General features: G+C 35.7%; 1 protein-coding gene across 12 annotated transcripts in view; it reads right to left on the bottom strand.

The window, feature by feature from the left end:
* CAMK2D (calcium/calmodulin dependent protein kinase II delta) overlaps positions 1-23,950 on the bottom strand; it is a 216,376-nt gene that overhangs the window by 56,409 nt on the left and 136,017 nt on the right. For 9 of the 12 annotated variants that reach the window (XM_010709979.3, XM_010709966.3, XM_010709974.3 and 6 more), the window contains 3 exons: positions 8,500-8,575; positions 7,235-7,329; positions 5,884-6,112 (listed from right to left, as the gene is read on the bottom strand). In XM_010709979.3, coding sequence (XP_010708281.2) covers positions 5,884-6,112; positions 7,235-7,329; positions 8,500-8,575 — 400 coding nt within the window. Of the gene's footprint in view, positions 1-105; positions 1,751-2,269; positions 5,672-5,879; positions 6,113-7,234; positions 7,330-8,499; positions 8,576-23,950 lie in introns of those variants that run through there. The other 3 variants (XR_002114339.2, XM_010709958.3, XM_031553102.1) reach the window with 3 other exon arrangements.

Raw genomic sequence — 23,950 nt, 5'->3', positions numbered from 1 at the left:
AAGAAAAAAAAAGAAAAAAAGAAAAAAAAAGAAAAAAAGGTAAAGAAATTAATGAGAAAAAAATGAGGCCATTACTCTTTTTCACAGATCCCATTGGCAGGTTAATATGGCTCAACACATTTATTGTAGATTCTTATTTTAAATATATACGTTTAAAATCATGTAATAATTATCAGAGAAGCTTAAATCCATCTACCATACATCCACTAGCAACAACATCAAAATGTTTAAGAACTGCTTTCGATTAGTAACAACACAGAAAGGTGGAATTATACAAATTAGGAAGCTTTCCCATTTTATAAACTTCAGGCTGCTGAGTTGTAAAGTTTTCACTGCTAAAAAGAACATTGAGATATCATGCACTATACAGCGCTGCAGAAAACAGTTAGCCCTGTTGGTAATAAAATAATTAACAAATGAAAAAGAAATAACTGATCCCTGCGTTTTTCTCTTAAAATGGAAGGGAATAAGCCTAAATCCTTGCAAAGATGCACTCTCACAGCTCTGTAAGGGAAGCAAAAACAGTCCCTGTCACAAAGTTTGTGTTCCGAACCGACATTGAGAGCATTCCCTGCATTTGCAGCTAGGGATAAGGAGCCAAAACAAACTAGTAATGCTGCAGAGATTGTTGTCCTTGATATTGTATGCTGACTGATGATTTTCATAAACCAAGAGCAGACGGAGGGCGAAAAGGGAAAAAAAACAAATCTGTGGAAAGGTACTACAGCCTTACTAGAAAACTGGTGTAGATAAAATACATTTCCAGAGAAGCAACAGCAACATTGGAAAGTAAACAAACTCTTCATACTAAGCTTTTAAGGCCTAATACTTCTAGAGTATATTAACCACTGATGTGGTCTATAGCTTAAACAAAAATGTAAAATGCTTTAAAGACTCCTTAATATCTTTACAGTGCGCTCTAAAAGTGATAAAAATCTATTTTTTAGATCTCTTTAGAATCTTTTTTTAAATGAAACCTGCCTCTCACTTAGTTCCTTATGATTTTTAATTCTGATTAATTATCCAATATAAATTTTCATTTAGCATAGTAAGAAAGCAAAGGTAAAAACTTCAGTGAAAAAAAGAAGAATGCTGACCAGCCAGAATATTGACAGTTAATCCTGAAGCCAGCAAATTACAAGATTTTTCCAGTTGACATAGACTAATAAGCTAAGAAGACTTCAGCTGGTACAAAGCCAAGATATTATCACTCTCCCATTTATCAGTGATTTTGTCCATCTACAAGATATAATAAAAATCTGTTTTATAGTAACAGAGCTGCCAGCAGAAATCCTAACCACTCCTATCAGAACGAAAGCAAAATCCAAAGAGGACTCAAGGGAAAAGGAGTCAAAAAACAGTTCTTAAGAAAAGAGGGTAAAGTGTATTTTTTGTTTCTTTTCTTTTTTATAAATAGGATAGTTTTTGAAGTTGGCTGTCAAAACTTGGCATAAATGGAGAAAAGATGACAAATGTATCCTGTATATACTGCTGTACATGAGCTGTATTTTTTTTTGTCTTTTATGCCTTGCTATTTTCTATTTGCTTGGAACATCACCTTCATTGAAATGTTAACAGTGTACAGATGGAATACACAGCAAAATGGTGCATCACAAATGTGTTACATGAAGAACCTTCACAACTTCATGCACTCAGAAACATTCATGAAGAGAACGGGATGGCCAAGATGGTACTAAACCAGGTGCGTTGGGTACAGATAATACAAGAGCGGCACCGCTGATAATTTTAGCTAGGAGGAAGGAGAAAAAAAAAGATTGCCATTATTGAAGTAGCATCATCACCAGATAACAATACATGCTCAAGTGCTAGCCAATACTTCTTAAATAAAACCTTCAACAGATCATTTAACACAGTCCTCTGAGGAGAACTAGACAAAGGAAGTAAAAGCCCCAAACACTCAAGCAAAGCATTATTTTATTTTTCAAACCATTTTACACAGATTTTCAATCTTTACAACATGCCAGAGAGGGTGCTAAAATAAAAATTAATCACCTCCTCAAAGGAGGGAGGGCAAAATTCAAATACAAGTCACTCTTCCAGTCAAACTTACTTCCTCAGCATGTACATTACAGTCAATGCGAAAGAGTGAGATTCTCACACAAAAACTGAACTGAGTAACAAGGAAGAGTCAGATGCCATTTACATGCAAGACATGCTAGAGGAATATGCAAAGAAATAAGGAAAGAAAGGGAAAATGTAAGAAAGTAGTTAATTAACTGAGTTCATAATATCTTTTGCATTACCGTACCATTTAGGGGCTGAAGTCATGAATGGGATCCCGCTGTGCTAGGCACTGTACAAACACAGAACAAAGTCTTTACTCAAGTTTCTTGCTGTTTTGTATGTAACTCAGGAAAGCATAAGAAAGTGTAAGATGTGATAAAGTGAGTGAATATAGACCTGGGAATCACAGGTATTAAGATTTGGGAACCACTTGCAGGTCCAATAGTTTTTAAATGCTTAAATAATGTATGTCCACTCATTGTGCACACATAGATACAGTTCTGCAGAAATACAGTAGCACATATTCTTAAGATAACTGAATACAGAGAAAGATTTCCTAGAACCAGACATATCACTCAAATACAGAGAAACAATGTGCAAGACAAAAATTAAAATTTGTCTGGTCTGTCTCACAGCAAAAACTACGAACAAAATTCACACATAAACTAAACATATTTTTGTGTTCATATTCTCCTCTAAATCAATTATTTGCCCTTGGGAAATATTTCCATACACCTATTGCTACCAGAGAGCTCAATTCTGTCCTTAGATTTGTGCACTCATTATTGGAGTTCTCAAAATAAATAAGCTAATCTGCTCAAAGTAACTGATTTGAAATAACATAGGATACTATGTTTGCAAAAGCAGATCACAGCTATAATTAACTGCCTTTGCAAGTTTATTAGATTTGAAACTCTTCATCAGACATATGAGTAAGATTTTTTTCTATTATTATTATTACATAAATGCCATTACTGCTATTTATGTATTTATATAATTGTTGGTAATAAATAAACTGTCACAGACTGTAAATTTCAAATACAAGAAAAGAAAACATGGATGATCTGGAATGAATTCAATTTGAATTTCTTAAAAAATTTACAAAAAATGGAATTGCTGGTCTGACTGGAAAAGTAAATATAAAGTCAAAGATGATCGTAAACACAGCCAGGATGGTTTATAGAAGGTGAGTTCTGACACAGTGCTATGTGGGAATCTGTTACAAAAATTTGAAAAGACATAGTTTAGTGGAAAAATACAAATGAAAATAACTGAAAGAAAAATGACAGTACTTGGGCTGGAAGGGGAAATATCTACCTAGAGGAGTCTCAGTCAATGACCTGAGCACAAACACATTTACACAAAGGTGAATGGCATTATAAATAGAGAAGAAAACAGGAGTATTGTATGAGAAGTCCAAATGACCTTGAAGAGTGGGTAATTCAGAAATAGTATATATAGTAATAGGAAGCACAAAGCTGCTCATACTCAGCAAATTTCCTTATAGTTGCTGGTTGGAAATGACAGTTGAGGATAAATAAATGGCTATCTTACACAATCTGGACTCACCAAAAAAAAAAAAAAGGGTCTCGCTTCTTCTTAGTCCCATAATCCTTACTTTTCTTACTCTTCTTGGACAGTATGAGCAGACATAAAGAACTGACAGTACATGAGTCCGAAATACTGTCACAGCTTCTGTGAGGAACATCTCAGGTCTGTATGTGCAACTGTATTCCCCTGAGATCTGCATTCTGCAGACTCTGAGGCAGGCAGACACTCTGCATGCTCATTATATTCCAGAGAAATTAGCACTGATGAGTGTTTGCAGGAACAGTAAATGTCACAGGACGCAGCAGCCCATCTTCTGTGATCGCACGTGCTGCGTGAACTAGTACTGAGGCTCCTGTTACAGCATTATATCTCAAACAGAAGAAGCTGTAGAATCTATGTAGTATATCTCTGTAAATCATTACTGGAACTATTTTCACATGAATTGCTGGATAAATTCTATAATCTTCCATAAAAATAGTAACAGGATGGTTATTTTGTTGCCTTCTGGTTTTAATGTCTAAGAATAAGTGCCATAAATTACCTTGTTATTTATGCTTAGGTCAGGAAAGCTTTTCTTTTTTTAAAAAAAAGAAAAAGATGCTTTCTTCCTACTCCCCAACCATCTCAAAAACAGAACAACAACAACAAAAAAGATGAAATAATTCCCTACTCCAATTCTATACAGGAGTCTGCAACAGACACTGTCCAGGATGCTCTGGGACAGTTGAACCTGTCTCACTTATGTTTTCTGGCTCTACACATATCCAGGTCAGATCCCCTGAAAAAAAGCACCTTTATGAAAACATCAAAAAATAACTGCATTTCAAGAAAATGCAATTATTCTTTCAATATTATCTGTTTTAACACTGGCAATGCAGCTGTGATGTGAAAAATAGGACAACATGGTTCTCTCATTGGTTTCCCTTTAAAAAACAAAACAAAACACAACAGTTATCAGTAGGTAACAAAATCACTCTTTTTCTAAATATATATGTATATTTCCTAAATATATACATCTCTGTACCTATCCTCCTCACTGAAATTTAACACTTTGTTCTATTGCATTTAGGCAGTTCTGTGTGGAACCAGGAGTTGGACTTTATCTTTGTTGGTTCCTTTTGACTCAGGATATTCAATGTTTCTATGTTCCCTAATAATCTTCCCTAATAGCATTATTTTGTATGGGAATGATTCTGCAGGTAAGTTATGGGACATGATGAAGTTTGAAAGATGAAATCTAAGCTTTCATCATTCACACTGGCAAATTCAGCAATTATCCACATTAAGACACTTCATACAAAAGTAATTATATCTTACACAGAAGACTTGCATCTGAGCAAGTTAAAGCCTATGCCAGTGTTGCTTAATTGAAAAATGGTCTAATTTAAGTGTCTTCTTAATGAAACTGGCCCACCTGGGCTTCAAGAGACACAGTAGAGTTAGTAAAGGCTAAAAGCAGAAGAAAAGAAAAGGACTTGAGAAGAACCACTTGAAGGAGCCATGACTCTTTAACTTATTAAAAGAACTGTGAGTGTGCTAAATATCTGGCTCAAGGAATTCAGGTTTGTGCACACTGAGTCACTGCATGACTGAGGGCATTAGAGTTAGAGGGCATTTGGAAAAAAAAAAACAACGAAGAACTGACACAGAAAAATGATGACAAAAGAGAGTAGAGGTTTACTCATGGAGGTGGAGTAACTATTAGACAGTGACCACTCAGCAATTAAGCAAAAGGAGCATGGGGAAAAAGGTAAGAACATGATAGGTATTTGTATGACGTTACAAAGGAAATACATAAACTGACTCAAAATGGAGTTGTAAAGAATGTATGTAGGCCTGAGTGGATAGAGGTGGCTGGAAATTACAGAAAATACTACTCAAATTTCAGGGTTTTTTTCCTTCACATTTTCCAGTCAGCTCTAACAGCTCCATGTATCCTATCACTTTTTTTTTTTTCCTCTCCACATTTTCCTGGAATCGTATTTCAAGTTTTCCAATCCCATTTTTGTGACTTGTATCAACCCTTATCTATATTACATCATTTTTCTCTCCAACTCTCAACTCATGGACTGAACTGTATCAGTGGGCATCACAGCTGAAAACAACAAGAACAAAGCATTATTTTAAAAAAATATTTACACAAATACTACAGGCCCAATACTGAATATAGTACACACACCGCATAAGTAACAACAAGAAATTATGCTATCAAGAGGACTGTTTTGTAGTTTTTAAGGCCAAAAGAAGCTATTAGACTACCTGGTCTGACCTACATAGTTTAACCTTGTGGTATGAATTCTTTCTTACTTGATAGGTACTGTTGGTGACCCTGAACGGTGAAAGTGAACATTCTGCCATTTCCCGTCACGACGGTGCCAGACCCGTGTTTCCTCTGACTGCATTGTCTTTGGCATCCCACTTCCATCCATGTACTGCGTGAGCCGTATATATGCAATGCAAGCAGCATCATCACCCACAAGGTGGACATGAGGATTGAGGATAATGGTGTGGATTGGCTTATTACTTTTGGATAAAGCTAGGAAACAAAACACACACAGAGGACAAATTAAATTTTCTCTATGCAAGGCAGAACAACTTATCTCATCCCATCTTACAAAACAAAAATATCAAGGTAATAATCGCTGTTTATTGTTAATCATCCTTAACTCAGATACAATGTAGAAATGATGCCTTTTAAAATTCTGCTGACAAAACAAACAAACAAACAAACAAAACAAAAAGCAGGGTAATTTTATTTGCATTTGTACTTGATATTTTCAGTTAAAACAAAGGTGTTTTTTTTTTCCTTAAAAAAAATAAACATGTCAAAGATTTATATGGTGAAAACTAAAAAGCTGAAATAATGAAATCAAACAGGTTAAAGGAAAAGTATGGAAAATTCTGTTTTTGAGATGGAAGAGAATTTAGTAACATAATAATCCCATTTACTGCTGAAACATTTCTCAGAAGTTACTGGATAAACTGGTTATCTTCATTTATAATACTTTATTTCCTTTTGAATCGAGTCTACTCTAAATGTAATGCAACTTTCATTACATGACATTCCAAAACTTTATCATAAAGTTTACCCACTCTTTGGGTGATTTTTCTTTCTTAGAACCGCCACAATTCTAGTATACAAGCCAGTACACAAAAAACAGCTGATCAGATCCTCAGTACAGATTGAGCAGCTACGTGTCTTCCCCAAAACACCACATAGTAGCAGTCATTATAAATTCACTGGAAGCACTGACTTTTACTTGTAATCACTCCATAATCACACCATTTAGTGATGCTCCTTTTAAGCATACTAGCCACATAACATAATGTACTCTTTTTTTGCAAAAGAAAAAAATGTATGAGATCTACTTGTTTACATTTTCTTTTTTTTTTTTCTTTTATTTTACATCTTATTATTCTCTTTACAAATACTTAAAACTGTCCTTCACTTTCTAAGGTACACCATGATGTGTGAATGAGTTCAGCAGAAACAGACAAAAACAAAAATTCAACCAGAACTCCAAATGAAAAAAAAAAATCAATGTCACCTTCCTCTACTTAGATCAATTAACTCCAAAACAAAAATGCTGATTAGACTGGAGAAACACATTCATAAGGAACAGATGAATGCATGCAGGGATGAAAAAAGAGTGTTTACCATTTTCAAAGTAAAACCGATGAAAGTCCATCCCTTCTACTAGATTACCCAAAGCTTCAGGTTCAAAGGATGTAAGGCCTGGATCACAGATTTTTCTGTGGAAAAGAGGAAATTCAGTAGTAATCACATGCAGTTATGTAGCACACTGCTGGACAAAACTTTCTAAATGTTTCCTTTATTCCTACTGGAAATACTACTTATCTATGACATCACAGTGGAAAAGAACAGAAATTAATGGGGAACATTAATTGGCTTTACCTAAATCAGCACATTTGACAGTTTATTCCAGGGATAGTAGATCTCAAATCAATCATCCTCTGACAAAAAAACAAAGACTGCCAAAGATGGCCCTACAAGACAGTTCTATAGACTAGTTTTCACTCTTGGCTCTGAAAACTGCCTCTGTGTAACCCGAGGAATATTTTTCACATTTACACTATAGTTTAGCTGAGATTTTAAATGCTTTTAATTTGATAAACTTACATAAAAGTCAAGAACAAGTTTCCACTTGACATTTGTACAACACAGGTTTTAGTGCGATCACATCAAATAAAAGTTTTGACTTATCTTTAAACAGGAAGAGCAGTGTCACAGTTGACCTATGAAGCTTATGCTGTAACAGGGCAGAATTTACCCAGATAAGCACAGAACAACAAAATAAATTCTGAGAAGTGTTTTTCTCTACCTCTTTTTAGAGGCGGAAAGAGAAGAGATGAAAGTATGTCTTTGTTTTGAAAAGCAGAGAAAGAAATCAGCCCACTTTCCCTCAGCAAATGCTTTCACAGAAATGCACAGTGCTCAGTAGAAGCTGGTGGAACCCATGTTACACATAGTTACACATGGAATATCAAAGTCTTTCATGCTTTGAAGTACATTTGGGATTCCAGCTACTAACAATCTCTCTATTGTACTCTTTTTTCAGTTAAAATTGGTTTCTACTCTGTTTTCTAGATTCTAAATCAAAACCATGACTTTACTTTCATTCACTAAGATAGGCCACTGTGTATTCTGTCAGGATGATGGTCTTGTCTCAGCAAAGAGGTACATCAGATTTACATAGCATCTCCTCTGAAATTGGCATCCAGGCTACCGTAAAGCTAGGGCAAACTAGCAATCAAAAACTATGTTTCTTGAGGGTATCTGAGAATGATCTTCAGCAATATACAAATACAAACAAACACAGTCTTACACACACATTTAGATGTGCATTTTGAAATGTTTGGAACATATCCAGTTGCCCAGCTCTCTCCAAAATGAGTACTTACGTGTAAGCTTCAAAGTCCCCATTGTTGATAGCTTCAATCAACTGCTCAGTAACCTTGATAATCTCCTGCTTACGAGCTGGAAAGAGATACAAATACAACTATAAAAACAGCGACAGCTGAAAGGCTGTCAGAATAACAGCTATAACAGGTATTTTGTCACTCCTCAGAGGGTATAAATGCCTTTTCTCTTCCTTGTCTATGACCAATGGACATTATATTACTGCTTTACACTATTTCCACTTCAGCACTCTTGAAGAAATTAAACACGTTCCTATCATGGATCTAATCCTCTTTCCTGTGCTGATGGATCTGCTGCGTAAAAAACAGAGCAGAATAGAACCTAGATCTCCCATATCCCAACTCTTTCCTTTGAACTAAAGGAAGCCGGTGATTGTTTCACAAGTGATGCTCTAATGTTTCATATGTGAATGGGACCTCCAGCTGCCAAGCATATAATACTATTTTCAATTTCTTTTCTAACACTTGGTGTTTGCTATCCTTAAATGTACGCATTTGGCCAAAGAGGAATTCTGTCTCTAAGCGTATAATTAAAATTCCTTGGTGCAAAGCTCATGGATTACATATAATTTACACACACCCACACAGTTCTAATTACAACACAGTGTGTCTCAACTCTGACTTCTATGATTATCCTTTGCTTGTAAAATGCTTACCATCTATTTTACATAAACCACAATCAGGTCGCTTGGGACTATGCAGTACAACTACTAACTAACGCCAATAAATGATAAATAGTAACAGAATAAGAAAACATTAAAAGCAACAAGTGGAACATGCATTTTCTAGAAACAATACTCAAAAACAAATGCCTGTATTTCTAAGGCAAAAGCATGTGAAATATTTTTTCTTTGATCCACTAGTAAAGAACCATAGAATATCTGGAGTTGGAAGGGACTCAACAAGGATCACCATATCCAACTCTTGGCTCCATACAGCACCACCCAAAATCCAAACCCTATCTCTGAGACCATTGGCCAAATGCTCGTTGAGCTCCAGCAGCTTGGGGCTGTGCCCACTGCTCTGTGCAACCTGTTCCATGCCCACCACCCTCTGGTGAGGAACCTTTTCCTAACATCCAACCCAAACCTCCCCCTACACAGCTCCATGCTGTTCCCTCAGGCCCTGTCACTGTCGCCAGAGAGTAGAGATCAGTGCTGCCCCTCCGCTCCCTGTGAGGAGCTGCAGCTGCCATGAAGCCTCCCCTCAGCCTGCTCTGCTCTGAGCCAAACTGAGGTACCTCAGCTGCTCCTCATACGTCTTCCTCTCCAGATCCTTCAACATCTTCAAAGCCCTCCTTAGGATGTTCTCTAATAGTTTTATGACTTTCTTACACTGTGGCACCCAAACTGCACACAGCACTGGAGATGAGGCCACACCAGCTCAGAGCAGAGTGGGACAATCCCTTCCCTCGCCTAGTGGCAGTGCTGGGCTTGACGCACACTTCTTGCTGCCAAGGCACACTGTTGCTAAAATCCATCTTGCTGCAAACCAGAAACTTCAGCTGTTCTTAAAGCATTAAGAGCGAAGTACTTTAAGAAGATGTCTTGAATGCAACAAACATTCCTAGATGCACAGCTTTTTTTTTTTCATGTGCCTTTTCATCTGTAAGGCAGTAGAAAAGCCTTAGACTGTGTTGTATGCAGAACAGGTATTCTGTTAAATAGCAGCAGGAACACGGAGAAATCTCGCCTCATATTTCTTCCTCTTATGAGATTTTAACTTCAAAGATATGAGTCTTTTTCTCAGGACCTTTATTCTAGACATAGATCACAGACCAATATTTGTTAACAATACACTAAAGCAGTGCAAAGTAAAAGAAAAAAAATACTGCCAAGTGGTACAATTATCAGTAACACCAGTTACCACAATGGCAAATGCCTGTGACTTTCAGATGGCAAATCAAACCTCACTGATTTCACTCTGAACAATGACTTTTTTTTCTTGAGGTTTATGTTTTTACTGTACATTTGTAAATTGAAAACTTCAACTTTATATTGATAAGGTTCAACCACAGTGGCAATGCTCTTAAATACAGATTTTTATGAATTTAATGTGTAAGGATGGAAAGGATGATTTCAAAGATTTAGCATAGGTTCAATTCCTTATTAAACCTCAGAATGTCTATCTGGAAGATCAAGCTTGAATTAAAATAAAAATGCAGGCAATTAGGCTTTAGTAGCTTTCTTGTAGAAGCAACAGCTGAAATTTTCTCTGGGTCTCCTACACATGGACTAGACAATTCATACACATCAATACACTCAGAATGTTAAGACTATAGTACTGACAGAGATAATATTGTTCAAAAATAAAAAAAAACATTGGGAAACATAGGTAGAATGTAAATCTCCAGTGCCGTACTGCAAGAACTGGAATCAAAGTGTTTGAAGAATCTATTTCTTTTATGCTCCACCATTCCAAATTTAAATGCACACCTAATGTCTTCAGATAGAAAGCACCAAAAAGAAATCAGAAAGCAAGGAGGCAATGGAAAACAAGTAGGTTTTGATTACCAGACAGCATGCTGAGTAAGAATATTTAGCATACAAATTACCTTATTTTTCATGAATATTGTGGAAACAAATAAGAATTTTAATGAACAGATCTTTTGACTGTAGATCAGCAATGGCTCCATTGTCAAATGGTTAAACAACATGAGAAGAAACTGCGGACATTGCATGGCACAAGCCAAGTGGTAGGATAATTGTGTAAGAAACAATGGTGCTGTGTTCAGAAAAGTTGGCAAAAAGGGCAGAAAGGCAGAATGCACAGACATCATGCAGGGACAAAATCACAAGTTTTAGATAGTATATCTCAGATGCATACAACTAAAAGACCAGAATTAAGAAAATTGTACAAAATGCTTTATTTTAAATAATACCTTTGATATTGTACTATGTTAGAAGATTTGACATTAAACTGAAAAAAAAGGAAACAAGAAAGAAATGAACATTGCCAAACAGCTTTTTTCCATTTTTTTTCTCTCAAAATTAATTTTCAGTGGAATATGTGTTTTTATGAAGCTTTCTGATAGGAGTCACCTACTAATATAAAATATGGTTTCAGTTTCTCTGGGCAGCACTAACATTTAGTAGCACTGACTCTGCTGACTGATACATGAATGAAGAACATCCAACAAAATCTATGCACTGGCAAATGAGATTAAAGGCAGTATCACTGACTCAAATCAACCATTGTCTGACTCCAGCACTAGCACCAGTTCTTCCAGTACTTGTGGAAAATATTGCAATTCACAATGGGAACTGTCAGGAACAGAATTACATTGCCAAGCCATTTGCATACCAAATCATCTATCAAGCTTTCTATAAAATTCCAACAACCACATGAAATTCTGTATGTGAAAGCAACTAAGCTACTCTTTCCTTTCAGGGACACACAGGCAATTACATATCTATATACGCAGCCAAAGAAAATAAAAATGACAACTCCAAAATTAATACCTCCCATTTTTGTTGTTGGCCCACAACATCAGAAGCAGATGTTGGTCATATAGCAGTACAGGCTGAACCTTCCCACCAATATTCCATTACATTTTGTTGCTGTGTGACAGATGGCACAGGGGTAGTCGGACAGAACGGTTACTGACATGGAAGTGCATCTGAAGCAAAGCTGTGTCACTGAATCCCTCCATGAGAAAAAAATTGCACCCAGTGGTCAACACTCTGAGCACAGTGAGGCAGTGTGTGGTGCACTTCAGCACTGATGACAGTGATGTGAAAGACATGCCATGTTCTGGACAACCATGCAGATTTCTATGAGCAGCATGCTCACAGAAACTTGTTAATTGCTGCAAGAATGCACCGCTAAAGGTGGTGACTATGCTGAAAATTAGCAGTTTGTAGCTGAGAATTTGCTCGATAAACAGTGTTACTGTGCTTTTTGTATCAGCCCTGGTGAGACCACACCTTGAATACTGACTCAGTTCTGGGACCCTCACTACAAGAAAGACATTGAGGCCTGGGAGCAAGTCCAGAGAAGGGCAAGTAAGCTGGAAAGGAGCACAGGCCTTACGAGGAGTGGCTGGGGGAGCTGGGAATGTTCAGTCTGGACAGGAGGAGACTCAGGGTGTCCTTATCACTCTCTATAACTGCCTGAAGGGAAGTCGTAGCGAAGAGGGAGTTGGCCTCTTCTCCATGTAACTAGCAGTAGGACTAGAGGGAATCCACTCAAGTTGTGCCAAGGGAGATTCAGGTTGGACGTTAGGAAACACTTCTCTAAGAGAGTGGTCAGGCGCTGGGATGGGTTGCCTGAGGGACATGGTTTAACAGGAAATATTGGTGACAGGTGGATGGTTGGACTGGATGATCTTAGAGGTCTTTTCCAACCTTGATTCTATGATTCTATTTGTTGTAGTTTCTGTGGAAATGAATAGGAGGCATTATTTTTGCAGCGATGTTGTCTACAAAGCAGAAGTTTAATGTTGAAGGAAAAAAGAGAAAGGATACTAGGAAAGACAGAGAAGATTTGGAATACTATAGGTAGACAAATGGATGGAGGCTGGAAAGCATAAAGGCAGGCATGTCCAATCTGTAGCCCAGCACAGCTCATACTGTGGCCCATCCCCTGCTGCTGCGTCGTCATGGCAGCGGCTCTGCCCTGCCAAGCAACTCTGCCCTTGACATGGGGAAGACGAAGTGCAGTGCTGACTATTCCTCTTGCTGGAGCAGTACACACCCAGTCACAACAAACCCCACGTGTATTATATGTGTTATGTACTTCCGCTTGTTGAGTAACACAGTGATTGCCAATAGTAATATCTAAAATTATCTCATGGAATCTCAAAAGATTCTCAAAAGAACCCAAAAAAGGAAAAATCATGGATGAAGGAACAGGGTTCAGTGAAAAAGGTACAGATGAGTACTTTTTTGTCAAGACAACTAACACGGCACTTCATTTAATTTGCAAGGAAATCGTGTCAATTTTCAAAGATTACAATTTCAAAAGACATAAAAAAAAATAATTTTTCTAGAATCAATTTATAGTCTCACAAGACTATAGCCAGGCAAGCTGAAGAAATAGAAAATCTACTGAAAAAAACTTGGAGAGTAAAACTGCTAATTTCTAATTTTTTGCTTTGGCGATAGATGGAAGTACTGATACTACAGATATGGCTCAACTTGCCATTCTCATTAGTTACTGATTATGTATATAATGTCACTGAAGAAACAGTATTGTTGGTGCCATTCAAAGTCACAACTAAATCTCTTGAAGCAGTAAAAAAAATACATTAAAGTGATTTTCTTTAAACTTTGTCAATATATCTGGTGTAGCTACTGATGGCACCCTGGTGATGGTTGGTAAAAAAGAAGAGGGACTTAATGAAATTAACAGAAGACGATGTGATTGCTGCCAGCAACTCATGACTGATGAAGTATCACATCAAAAAAAATTATTTGCAAAAGCATTAAAAATGGGCAACATCTTGCAAACTGTCATAAAAGTCATGAATTTCATGGAATCCAAGGGGCTGAATCATCACCAATTCCAGGAGTTCTTTAAAAGTATGGATGCTGATTAAGGGGACATCATATACTTTTCTAAAGGAAGGTGGCTTTCAAGGTAAAACACTAAAAATACTTTATAATTTGTAAAATGAAACCAAGTGCTTTACGGAATCAAAAGGAAAACTTGTGCAAGAATATGAAGATTAAAAGTGGCTCACAGTTGTAGCATTTTTGGTGGACTTGGCTGCTTATTTGAATGATATAAACACTTGTCTTCAAGTTGAAAACCAACTTATCTGTGCTATGATTCAAGCCATAAAAGCATTTGAAATGAAAAACTTAAATTATGGCAAATCAAGCTACAGCAAATAATTTCATGCATTTTGATGCTTTGACTAAACACAGGCTTGCAAATAGAAAAAAGCATGCACTCTTGCTTTCCATTTTGATATAGGAATTTGAGAATACGTTTCAAGACTTCAAAAAAAAAACCATCAATTTTTTTGTATATTTGCAACTCAATGTAAATACATCACCTGCAAATTTTCAGATAGAATGTACAGAGTTGCAATGAGACATTCAACTTGAAGAAAAGTTTGGTCATGTCTCTTTACTAGAATTTCTTAAGACCTATCTTAACAGAGAAAAATGTCCCTTCCTTCACAATCACACCTCATTCATGTCATTTTTTGGCACTATGTATGTTTGTGAACAGTTATTTTTCAAGAATGAAGCACAAGAGGAGTAATATTTCATTAAAAATCTCTGTTGAACACCTTGAAAACTCACTAAGAATTGTAACCACTTTCATTGAACTAGATATTGATGCATTAGTTTCATAAAAACAGGATCAAATATCCCACTAGTTTTGTTTTTGTTGCTATTTTTTCTGTTTTAATTAAAAATACATTAAAAATGGCAATATACGTTAAGTATAACTATATCATACATTTTATAATGTAATGCAGCTCAAGACAATTCCCATTCTTTTTTTTTTTTTTTAAATCTAATAAACTTTGCTTGTTTTGAATTCTGTGAAAACTATGCTGTTTGATGTACAGTGGCATTTTATGCTACTATACTTTTTATTTAATATGCAGTATTAATTCCATAAATAAAGTACTTGAACTTAGGTTAATGCAGGTCAGATATCAGTTATGCTCTCTCATATTATAATGAGATAATTAGACAAAACCAAAATGCACAGCTTCTTTAGCATAAGTTCTACAACTCACTTCTGCATATTCCGATTGTTAATTAAAAACCACTGATTTCTGCTATTCTACCTACAAAGTAAATGTTACCTGAAATACAAGTGTGTAATATTTGTGTGCAGTACTTACATACTAGTAATAGATTTGTGCTAATGAAAACAAATAACAATAAACACCTTGGCAAGGTAAGTATAACTCTCACTGCACATTTTTAAAAAATCCTGGAGGGATGCTAAAGTCATAAGGCATTGGCAGTTGAAAAACATATGACCCCTGTTTTGGCATGTGAGTAGATATATGACTAATACAAAGGCAGTTCAAGCAATATATTAGGAAGAACAGTTATAAAAAAGATCAAATAATTGGAAAAGAACAAAAGAGAACATATTCTATATTGACTAAAATTATTTCCGTAGCACTGCTGTGTCATGTACGTTAACTTCAAATCTGTTATCAATTTCTAAGACATATTTCACTTTTTTCTACCCCACTCAACTACACAGCTGTGATAATCTTTCATAATTAATAATTACAATAATAATTTTAATACAGTACACTCCTTATCAAGGTGACATTGGCCTGATAAAATTGAAGAGCACAGTGCAGGGGACCTACCTTAATTTCTTACTAGAACAGTCCCAACAAAGAGCAATCAGAGGGAAGTATGCAGCTACTAATGCTATAATATGCTCTGAAAATAACCACAATTTGCAAAAAGAGGAAGAGACTACCAATTTAATCTGTATTGTATGCTGAACTTCATCTGCATGGATGCACCAGATATTGCTCAGCTTCATATCATGGACTGTCATCCCAGAAGTAGAGAAGAATACAAATGACACAAAATGTTTTAAAAAATCATTCTTTCCACACTAACATTTGAAAACTGTTTGCTGATAATTTCCCTTGTAAGTTATTGCACACAAAAAAAGCCAAGCTTATTTCTATGAAGGAAAAAAGTGAATGTTCTGCATGAAATAATGACAAATTGAATCTTAGACCTACATGAAATACATCCAGATCCTCCTAAGACAAGGCATGCATTTAAGGAGCTTTATCTTTCAAGAACTTCATCAAAAATTAGCCCACATAAGATCAGAGTTCATTCTTTAGCCCACCTCTATTGTAGTCCAAAATATTTTAAACAACGATTTTGAATAAGATATTTGAGATGTCATCTTGTGAGTAACATCTCTTTCCTAGTGCCTGCTGATTTCAATGATTCATTCTGATTCAACAACTGGTTCTGATTCATTCTGATTCAACATAGGTGGGTGATTTGCAGGGGTTTTAAGGTTATTCACTGTCTTCTACTTCTCGAAAACCCTGCAAGTCTATTGCCTGCCTATGAAAAAGTAATTCATTAGGTATATAGGCAAATTTCTGAAAAATCATCCCAGCAATTCCATTTAATTATGGTGACAAATAAAATGAATGCATCTTCTATTTGAATCTTCATCATATGGTGATGTTAAACTTGTCAGGTGCAGTAAATAGCCTTCCTTTTATTTACGTGAATTATTTCTAAATATTCTCTCTAATGTTTACACTGTGGCATATGTTGGCAAATGATTTTTTTTTTTTAATGACAAACCATCTACAGTCTGAGAACAAAGCTATTATTATGGTCACTGTAGTTACAAGACACTGCACTAGTTTAACAACACATTAAATTAATCATGGAAGCTGGCTGCTGTCCTAAGAAATAATCATATTAAAAGACTCTGTAACTGAGACATTAGTAAGCTTTGCCATTGTCAACACTTTTATTTAAATTGTGCTCCCACCTAATCACTCAGCTGATAGTCAGAGAAATCTTTTGCTTTCCATTATTTTTTTTTACATGGAAAGTCAACAATGATCACCAGTTCTCTATCTCAGATGAAAATCTACCAAGTTTACCAGCTAAGAAATCAATATTTTTCACATAGTTATATGTGTGCAATTATAATTGCTACTTTACAACAAATACAGAGCAAATTCAGTTCTGTAACACACAGAGTTAACACTATTCAGTCTATTTCAGTTCACACTTTCTTACCGCTGTGCTGTCACAAAACAAAGAGTTCTACTGGCCCAGAGTTCCATGGGCCTTCCTTTCTGTCTTAAAAATGGGAGTGACATTTCCCTTTTTCCAGTCAACAAGGACTGAACGCCACAACTTTTCGTGATTTATGATGGAGAACAATTTATGGCCACTTTTAAAACCATACTAAACTCGACATTTTTAACACTTAAGTTGAGGACAACGTGTGAAGTTATAGGGACTTTACAATTTCTTTGGTCATTAAAATTACTTAACTAACTGAAATAAGATATTTATATGGACAAACTTATTTTGAAGGCTCAGAATGAATAAAATATCTGCAGCATATTCAGATACTGGATTAACTTCTAGTGTTTTGCCTGTTTGTATTTTGGCAAGCTCTAAATGTAAGTCATATAACAAATCTGCTAACAGGCTAACTACCAAATGTAGCAGCATCACCCAGTAGATTTACCAGAATAGTTTCACATGACACTCTACCTTCTTGATAGCTAAGCAGCTAATTATTATTAAGTTTTATTATTATTGAATTCCTTAAACTGTATTTTATCTGCACCATTTATAGGGGCTTTTTTGGAGAAGTTTATTTTGTGGAACAAAGTGACAAAGAAGTGTGCTTGTTTCTGAAGTCACAGAATCAACAGAACATCAGATCTCCAACTTTCTTAATACGTCATTATATATACTGTGCCATTTCTACACCACACCTAAATTGTTAGCTATATTTAGTAGCAAAATTAGTACGAACATCTACATTTGAACTTTAACAGTGTCTTTCACACTATTAACTACTCAATGAAGCAGACAATGTGAGGCAGCTAGAATTCAGACCTGAAAATTTGGGGATGCAATGGGATTTTCTGGGCATATACACTGCAGGTGAAACAAAGCCTTATGGCAAGTGTTAGTAATAGTTTAAGTATTATGAAAATCTATCTTTCATATTAATTCCTCCCGTCTTGAAGGCTCTGTGCAGTTTGCACTATCAGTATTTGTGTTCAACTTTGAATACAGTCACCTTACCTTACACTACAAGAACAGCTTCTTCTACCTTTTGTGCAAGAAAATGTCTATAGCATAGTCTGCCACAGTGATACACCATTAACTTCCTCTTCTGTCATGAGACAGTGAAAATCTTACTTAGAAATGTTTTTACAACTTCAGAAAAAAATAATTTAATTCTCACTTGTCCAAATAGTGATCTAAATCATTAAGAGGAGCTCTTTCATTGCACAGCAGTGCTTTGCTTTCAGTATCAACAGGGTACCAGGTTGCCAGTACCTAACTACCCTGCTTCTCACTAATAATAAGACTTAATACTCATGACTCGAGACAGTCAAAAGTCTCATCATCTCCAGAATCGATTCCTCTCTTACTTGCATTAATAGCACTTAGTTAAAATTCCACTCAAGTGGAAAATAAGGCTCAGGTCAATTACAGACAACTTATCTTTTAAAGAACCTATTTAGACCAGACGTTCACTAGTGCATATGTCAATTCTTATTATCCTCATAATATACAAGATCAGAATCTGCCAAGCAGAGTGCATATTCTTACGAAATCATACCCCATTTCAACTCGTAAATTACTTCCCTGTTAAAGAATTTCTGAATGAATTTATAAACAGGAAATTCATCTACCCAAGTCTCTTCTGTTCTTCTTCTAATCAACTAATATTTTACCATTTCCTCTCCTATTTAAACTGTTCAAACTCTAAAGATTTACTTAACAGCTCACTGGTCACAAATCATCACAGATCTCTTCTTAAGAGCGCTGCGAAACTTTTCCATTGCCGTGGATTGATGCTGTTAATTTAACAAATGTTCCAGAGTTTAAAGTTTGGTTTAACAATGTTGATGCTAAAGAAAGTAACTTGATGGCATTCATAAACATAATAGGTAATTAATTAATTTTGAGACCCCATCCAGGATTCATGCCAGAGTTGAAGAGGAACACCTCTAAGGAGATAACCTCTGCATATATATTTTCTGAATATAAATAATTTTCTGAAAAAATATCTATTAAGACTGTAACTATAATAAATTTTTTTTTTTTGAATAATAAAACCTGGCCAAAAAATGAATTGGTTAAAAAAATAACAATTTGCTTCTGTAAGTCCAAAGAAACAATAATTCCTGGATTGGATACATCACAAAAAATCAAATTTTTTGTGCTACTCTCAGTTGATGGGGGAAGAAAGAGAAGGAGAGATAAAAGAGATCATCCGAAAAGACGAATCTCAACTTACACAGTGAAGAGGAAGGAGTGGAGTGAGAGAACTCAGACTCAAGTGAATGACTCTGTGAGTTTTATTTTCGTGGACTTGCCCGCTGAATTCATGGAAAGAAACACAACATATGAACAAACAAAGATGAAGAGGTAGAGTGTGATCAGAATCCTCATCAGACACTGGCAGCAGGAGAGGCCGCTGGGGCATGGAAAGGATGGTGACCACTGAGATGAAGAAGCAATGGAAGAAGAGAGGTGGTGGGTGGAATATAAATTCTCCATGTCACCCTCCTTTGTGAGAGCTGTATGAGGGTCAAGCAGATGTAAAGGAAAAGAAAGAGAAGGCCAAGAAAAAAAAAAAGTAGTAATAATTTAATTACATGCAACAAGAACTCATAAAACTTTTGAGCACACAATGTTTATGATGCACTTCTGGGAAGAAGTAAGGGTTTTGAAAAACAGCGGTAAAGGGCATAGCCATAAATGACTCTGTTCAGATGCCAGCACAGATTTAGCCTTCTGTCCAGAACTGGGATATACGGGGTTATGAAAGATCTTAAAAAATATTAATTCTTAGAATTTTAAAGGCTTTTCTCACAAAAGCATGTTCTAAGTAGTTTACATTCATTTCTTTCCCTGGTTAAAAAACAGCACGAAAATGCAAACACACATGCACAAAAGAGATGTAAAATGAAATAAATTAGCAAAATATCTGAAATTACATACTTCTAATTGGTTAATGTTTTGAAGTTGTGTACCTTTTAGATTTATCAAGTGGCACAAATTAGCCAGAATTTATCTAATCTGTAAGTGCTCTACTCCTCAGCAATTCTGTCCACTGGAAATCATCTATCGTACAAGCATTTCCATGAATTCACCAACAGCAGCAAAATAACACCAAGGGAAATCTACCTTTCCTGACCAAGGTAAATTAAACAACTCAGCCTTGCATAAGTTTGCAAGCATTGTTGGCAAAAGTAATGAGGGTACTCTACAGCACTACTAGAATAAATAAATAAATAAATAAATCTTCTATAAAAAGATGCAGGCAAAGGATTCCAGTCTCATTAACACAGGAAATAGAAATTCCTCAAGAAATCCTCAAAAAAAAGCGTTGACTATGGCCCATTTTTCAATATGCTTTTTCTGTCCAGTCCTATCCTTATATTAAGGATTACTGTCATGCATATAAGCACGAATAAGGAATTTGAACTATAAATTCAATTTCAGTCTCAATTACAGAATCATAGAATGTCAGGAATTGGAAGGGATCTTGAAAGATCACCCAGTCCAATCCCTCTGCCGGAGCAGGAACACCTAGATCAGGTCATACAGAAACACGTTCAGGTGGGTCTCAAATGCCTCCAGAAAAGGAGACCTCACAATCTCTTTGGGCAGCCTGTCCTAGTGTTCCGTGACCCTCATCATGAAGATTTTTCTCATACTTATGTGGAACCTCTTTGAATTTATTAAAACTCACCAATACTTGCCAAATACTATTTCTAGTAAAATAAATGTTTTGTTGTACATATTTAAAAAAAGATACAGACATGAAGATGCTCAATATTATTTGAAACAAAACCTGTGTGAAACTTAGATGAAAAACAAGCCTGAATACAGTTTTCAAGGTAAGGACACCTGCTTTCAACAGTTAAAAAACAGTGATATCCTGAAGAAGAATACTGTATACTTTCCTTGAAAATTGAGAAAGATAAGAATCTGCCCCTGAAGACAAATTTATAACATTTTATATTTCTAAATTGCTTTCTTTTTCTTTCTTTCTTTCTTTTTTTTTTTTTATCATAACATTTCTAATACTTTGTATAGACATGCATATGCACACACAGTCCCACAGGGTACAGAAAAATGTAACAGCCCTGGATATATTCTATGCCACACCGACTCACATGATCCACACAATTTTAATGCTCTTCTGAAAGACTAAATTCAATTAAAAAAAATAAGAAAAGCACTTGATACAGAGCTGAATATCTTAAATGTTCATGGACTAGTAGCATGTACAAAAGGAGGAACTTGCAAATGTTTGTGCTGCCTATGCACAGAAAAATAAGAGAAAAAAGTACATAGACTGCATATCTGAAGTAAAAAACAGCCATTCTCTGTGAATTGTAAGCTATACTGTAGTACCAAATTAATTTTAATTTTCAACTACAGAGGGGAGCATCCCCATTACCCTTCTCCTTCACTGGAAGGAGAAAGCCTCTTTCCTTGTTGTATTCCATGCTGTGAAGAAAAGCAAAATGGTTTTATCACTTAAGGCAGGGAATATTCCTTCTAGATCTTAAGTTTGGTGACAAGCATCATCTTGAGCATCCATGTAAGGACCCAAAAAATCAGTTATCTGAGAGAATTTCCTCTGTTACTTCTGAGATCCCTATCAGTTCAATCTAGCTGCAGATTTTGTCACTGCTGTCCTAGAAAACCAACATCCAGAAGTCAAGCTTGGTGTAAGACAGTATCTTTCCTTACAGTCCTGGCTAAAGTATATACTTTGAGCTTCTAACATGCAAGAATAACTATTCCCTGAATCATTCTAGAAATTCGACTGCTAGCTTTAATTCAAAATATAACATTCCGAAAAGCAACTTGTCTTTTGAAAGCTAGAAAGACTGGAATTGTCAGAGGAATACTATAAAGTGAAAAACAAGGAAGCTTAAAAACAATTAATGTCAAGCAGATTGAACTTTTTTTTTTAAATAACGGAAAAATAAATCCCTATAATATGAGCATATTATGTTTGATGAACAGGGCAGTGGTATGGCCAAGTATTAGGGCATGGACTCAATGCCAAAACAGCTGCACTGCTGTGTGAGATTACTGCAATTGTTTCAGATGTTACAGGTCACACTGTCATTCTTTGTGAGGAAAAAGCATCTCACCTTCCCACCACGGCAGATGAAGAGCAACAGCATCCTACTGTTTTCTCTTTTGCAAGCATACTAACATGTTTCAGCCTTTTGTAGTCTCCAGAAAAGATACAATGCAATACTCTTTCCAGAGTACAGCCTCAAATTCTCTTACTGGTTCATCTGCTCATTGCTCTTTCTATCACTACTGCACAATAATGGATCAGGAACCTAAAAAAGTAGAAAACTTCTTTACTTCATCTTACATCACTTATTAAGATTTTATCCCTCAGACTTGTGATTATATACAAGATCCTTCTTTTCTGTTTTGAAAATGAAGCATCCAATCACTCCTAATTGTGATACTATAAAATTAAATATAAGAATTAGGAAAATATACTCGTTGTTGTGTTGTTGTTTTTTTTTTTAATTGCATTTAAGACGTAATTCTGCATGCTAATCAAAATTTTGCAGATAAAAATTCTACAGTTATATCACCAAGCAGAGGCCCTGTAATTAAGCTATTCATTTAATGAGGTTAGCTGCTAAACCATGGTTTGAAGGAAGCCGTACTAAGTGCTATGACTAAACGGAAATCACACTGTGTTTTTCTCTGCATCAGCTGCACATACCTGTAATTGCTCTCCAAGTCAACACTTTGCATTAACTCAGATCACTATTAGCGGGCTGTTATTTAAAGTGAGTGGGTACTGGCTGTTAACATGCCCAAGATTTTGTTCAAATGGAAGTGAAATGATTCATTAAAACTCTGGAAACCAAGAGCAATATCACTGACTTAACTAGAGCTAAATATAGTTTAACGTAAGTTACAATTTGCAGCTACATTTCTAGTAGCAGTGGATAAAAATATATCCACCAAAAGAAAGTCATTGTCAACTATGCAAAAGTTGAGAAATTTATATCAGCGTGTAACACTGCAGAAATTAACTATACAGCATCTGAGCTCTTCAGCCTTTCCCAAAGCAGTCCTAAGAGTAGCAGCAGAAGCAACACACTAAGCTGCCATAGGCTTGCTTTGCTTTCCTCTGCAAGCTGCCATTGATGTAAATGACCAACAAATTCCACATGCACCATAATATAACATCTTCACTTTCAATACTGCACTTCATGCTTCATAAATTTTGTTACATCTCTTCCTCACCATCAATGCAAATGGTATCTATTATACTTTGGATACTAAAGTAATGCTCAAGGCCACTTCTTTCATTTCTATAAGGTAGATGAACCACTGACATGAAAAAGATAATTCTTTATATGTCAATAAAATAAGTATAAAAAAACACATTGTAAATAACTAATCCATAAAATGATATATAAGGATTTGCAAAGGTCATGACAATTCTGAAGACACTCTTCAGTTTTCAAACAATCAACTAATATTTTCCACTAAAGAGTAACAGAACAGTAAATTAAGTGAATGTGAAAGTCAAGAAATATATTTAAAACACAGGCATTTCATTACTTACACAGTGAAAGCATCCCAATGAAATGTACCTGACCTATGCTGAAATAACAGCTAACCGTAGTTTCTAATTTCTCTGCATGTAGTTTTCCTGTGACTGAAGTAAAAATAAGTAAAAACTTCATGCA

Source organism: Meleagris gallopavo, chromosome 4 (genome assembly GCF_000146605.3).
Source record: "Meleagris gallopavo isolate NT-WF06-2002-E0010 breed Aviagen turkey brand Nicholas breeding stock chromosome 4, Turkey_5.1, whole genome shotgun sequence".
Lineage (NCBI taxonomy): Eukaryota > Metazoa > Chordata > Aves > Galliformes > Phasianidae > Meleagris > Meleagris gallopavo.
Note: the sequence above shows the minus strand (reverse complement) of the source record. Positions and strands in the feature narration are given on the sequence as shown.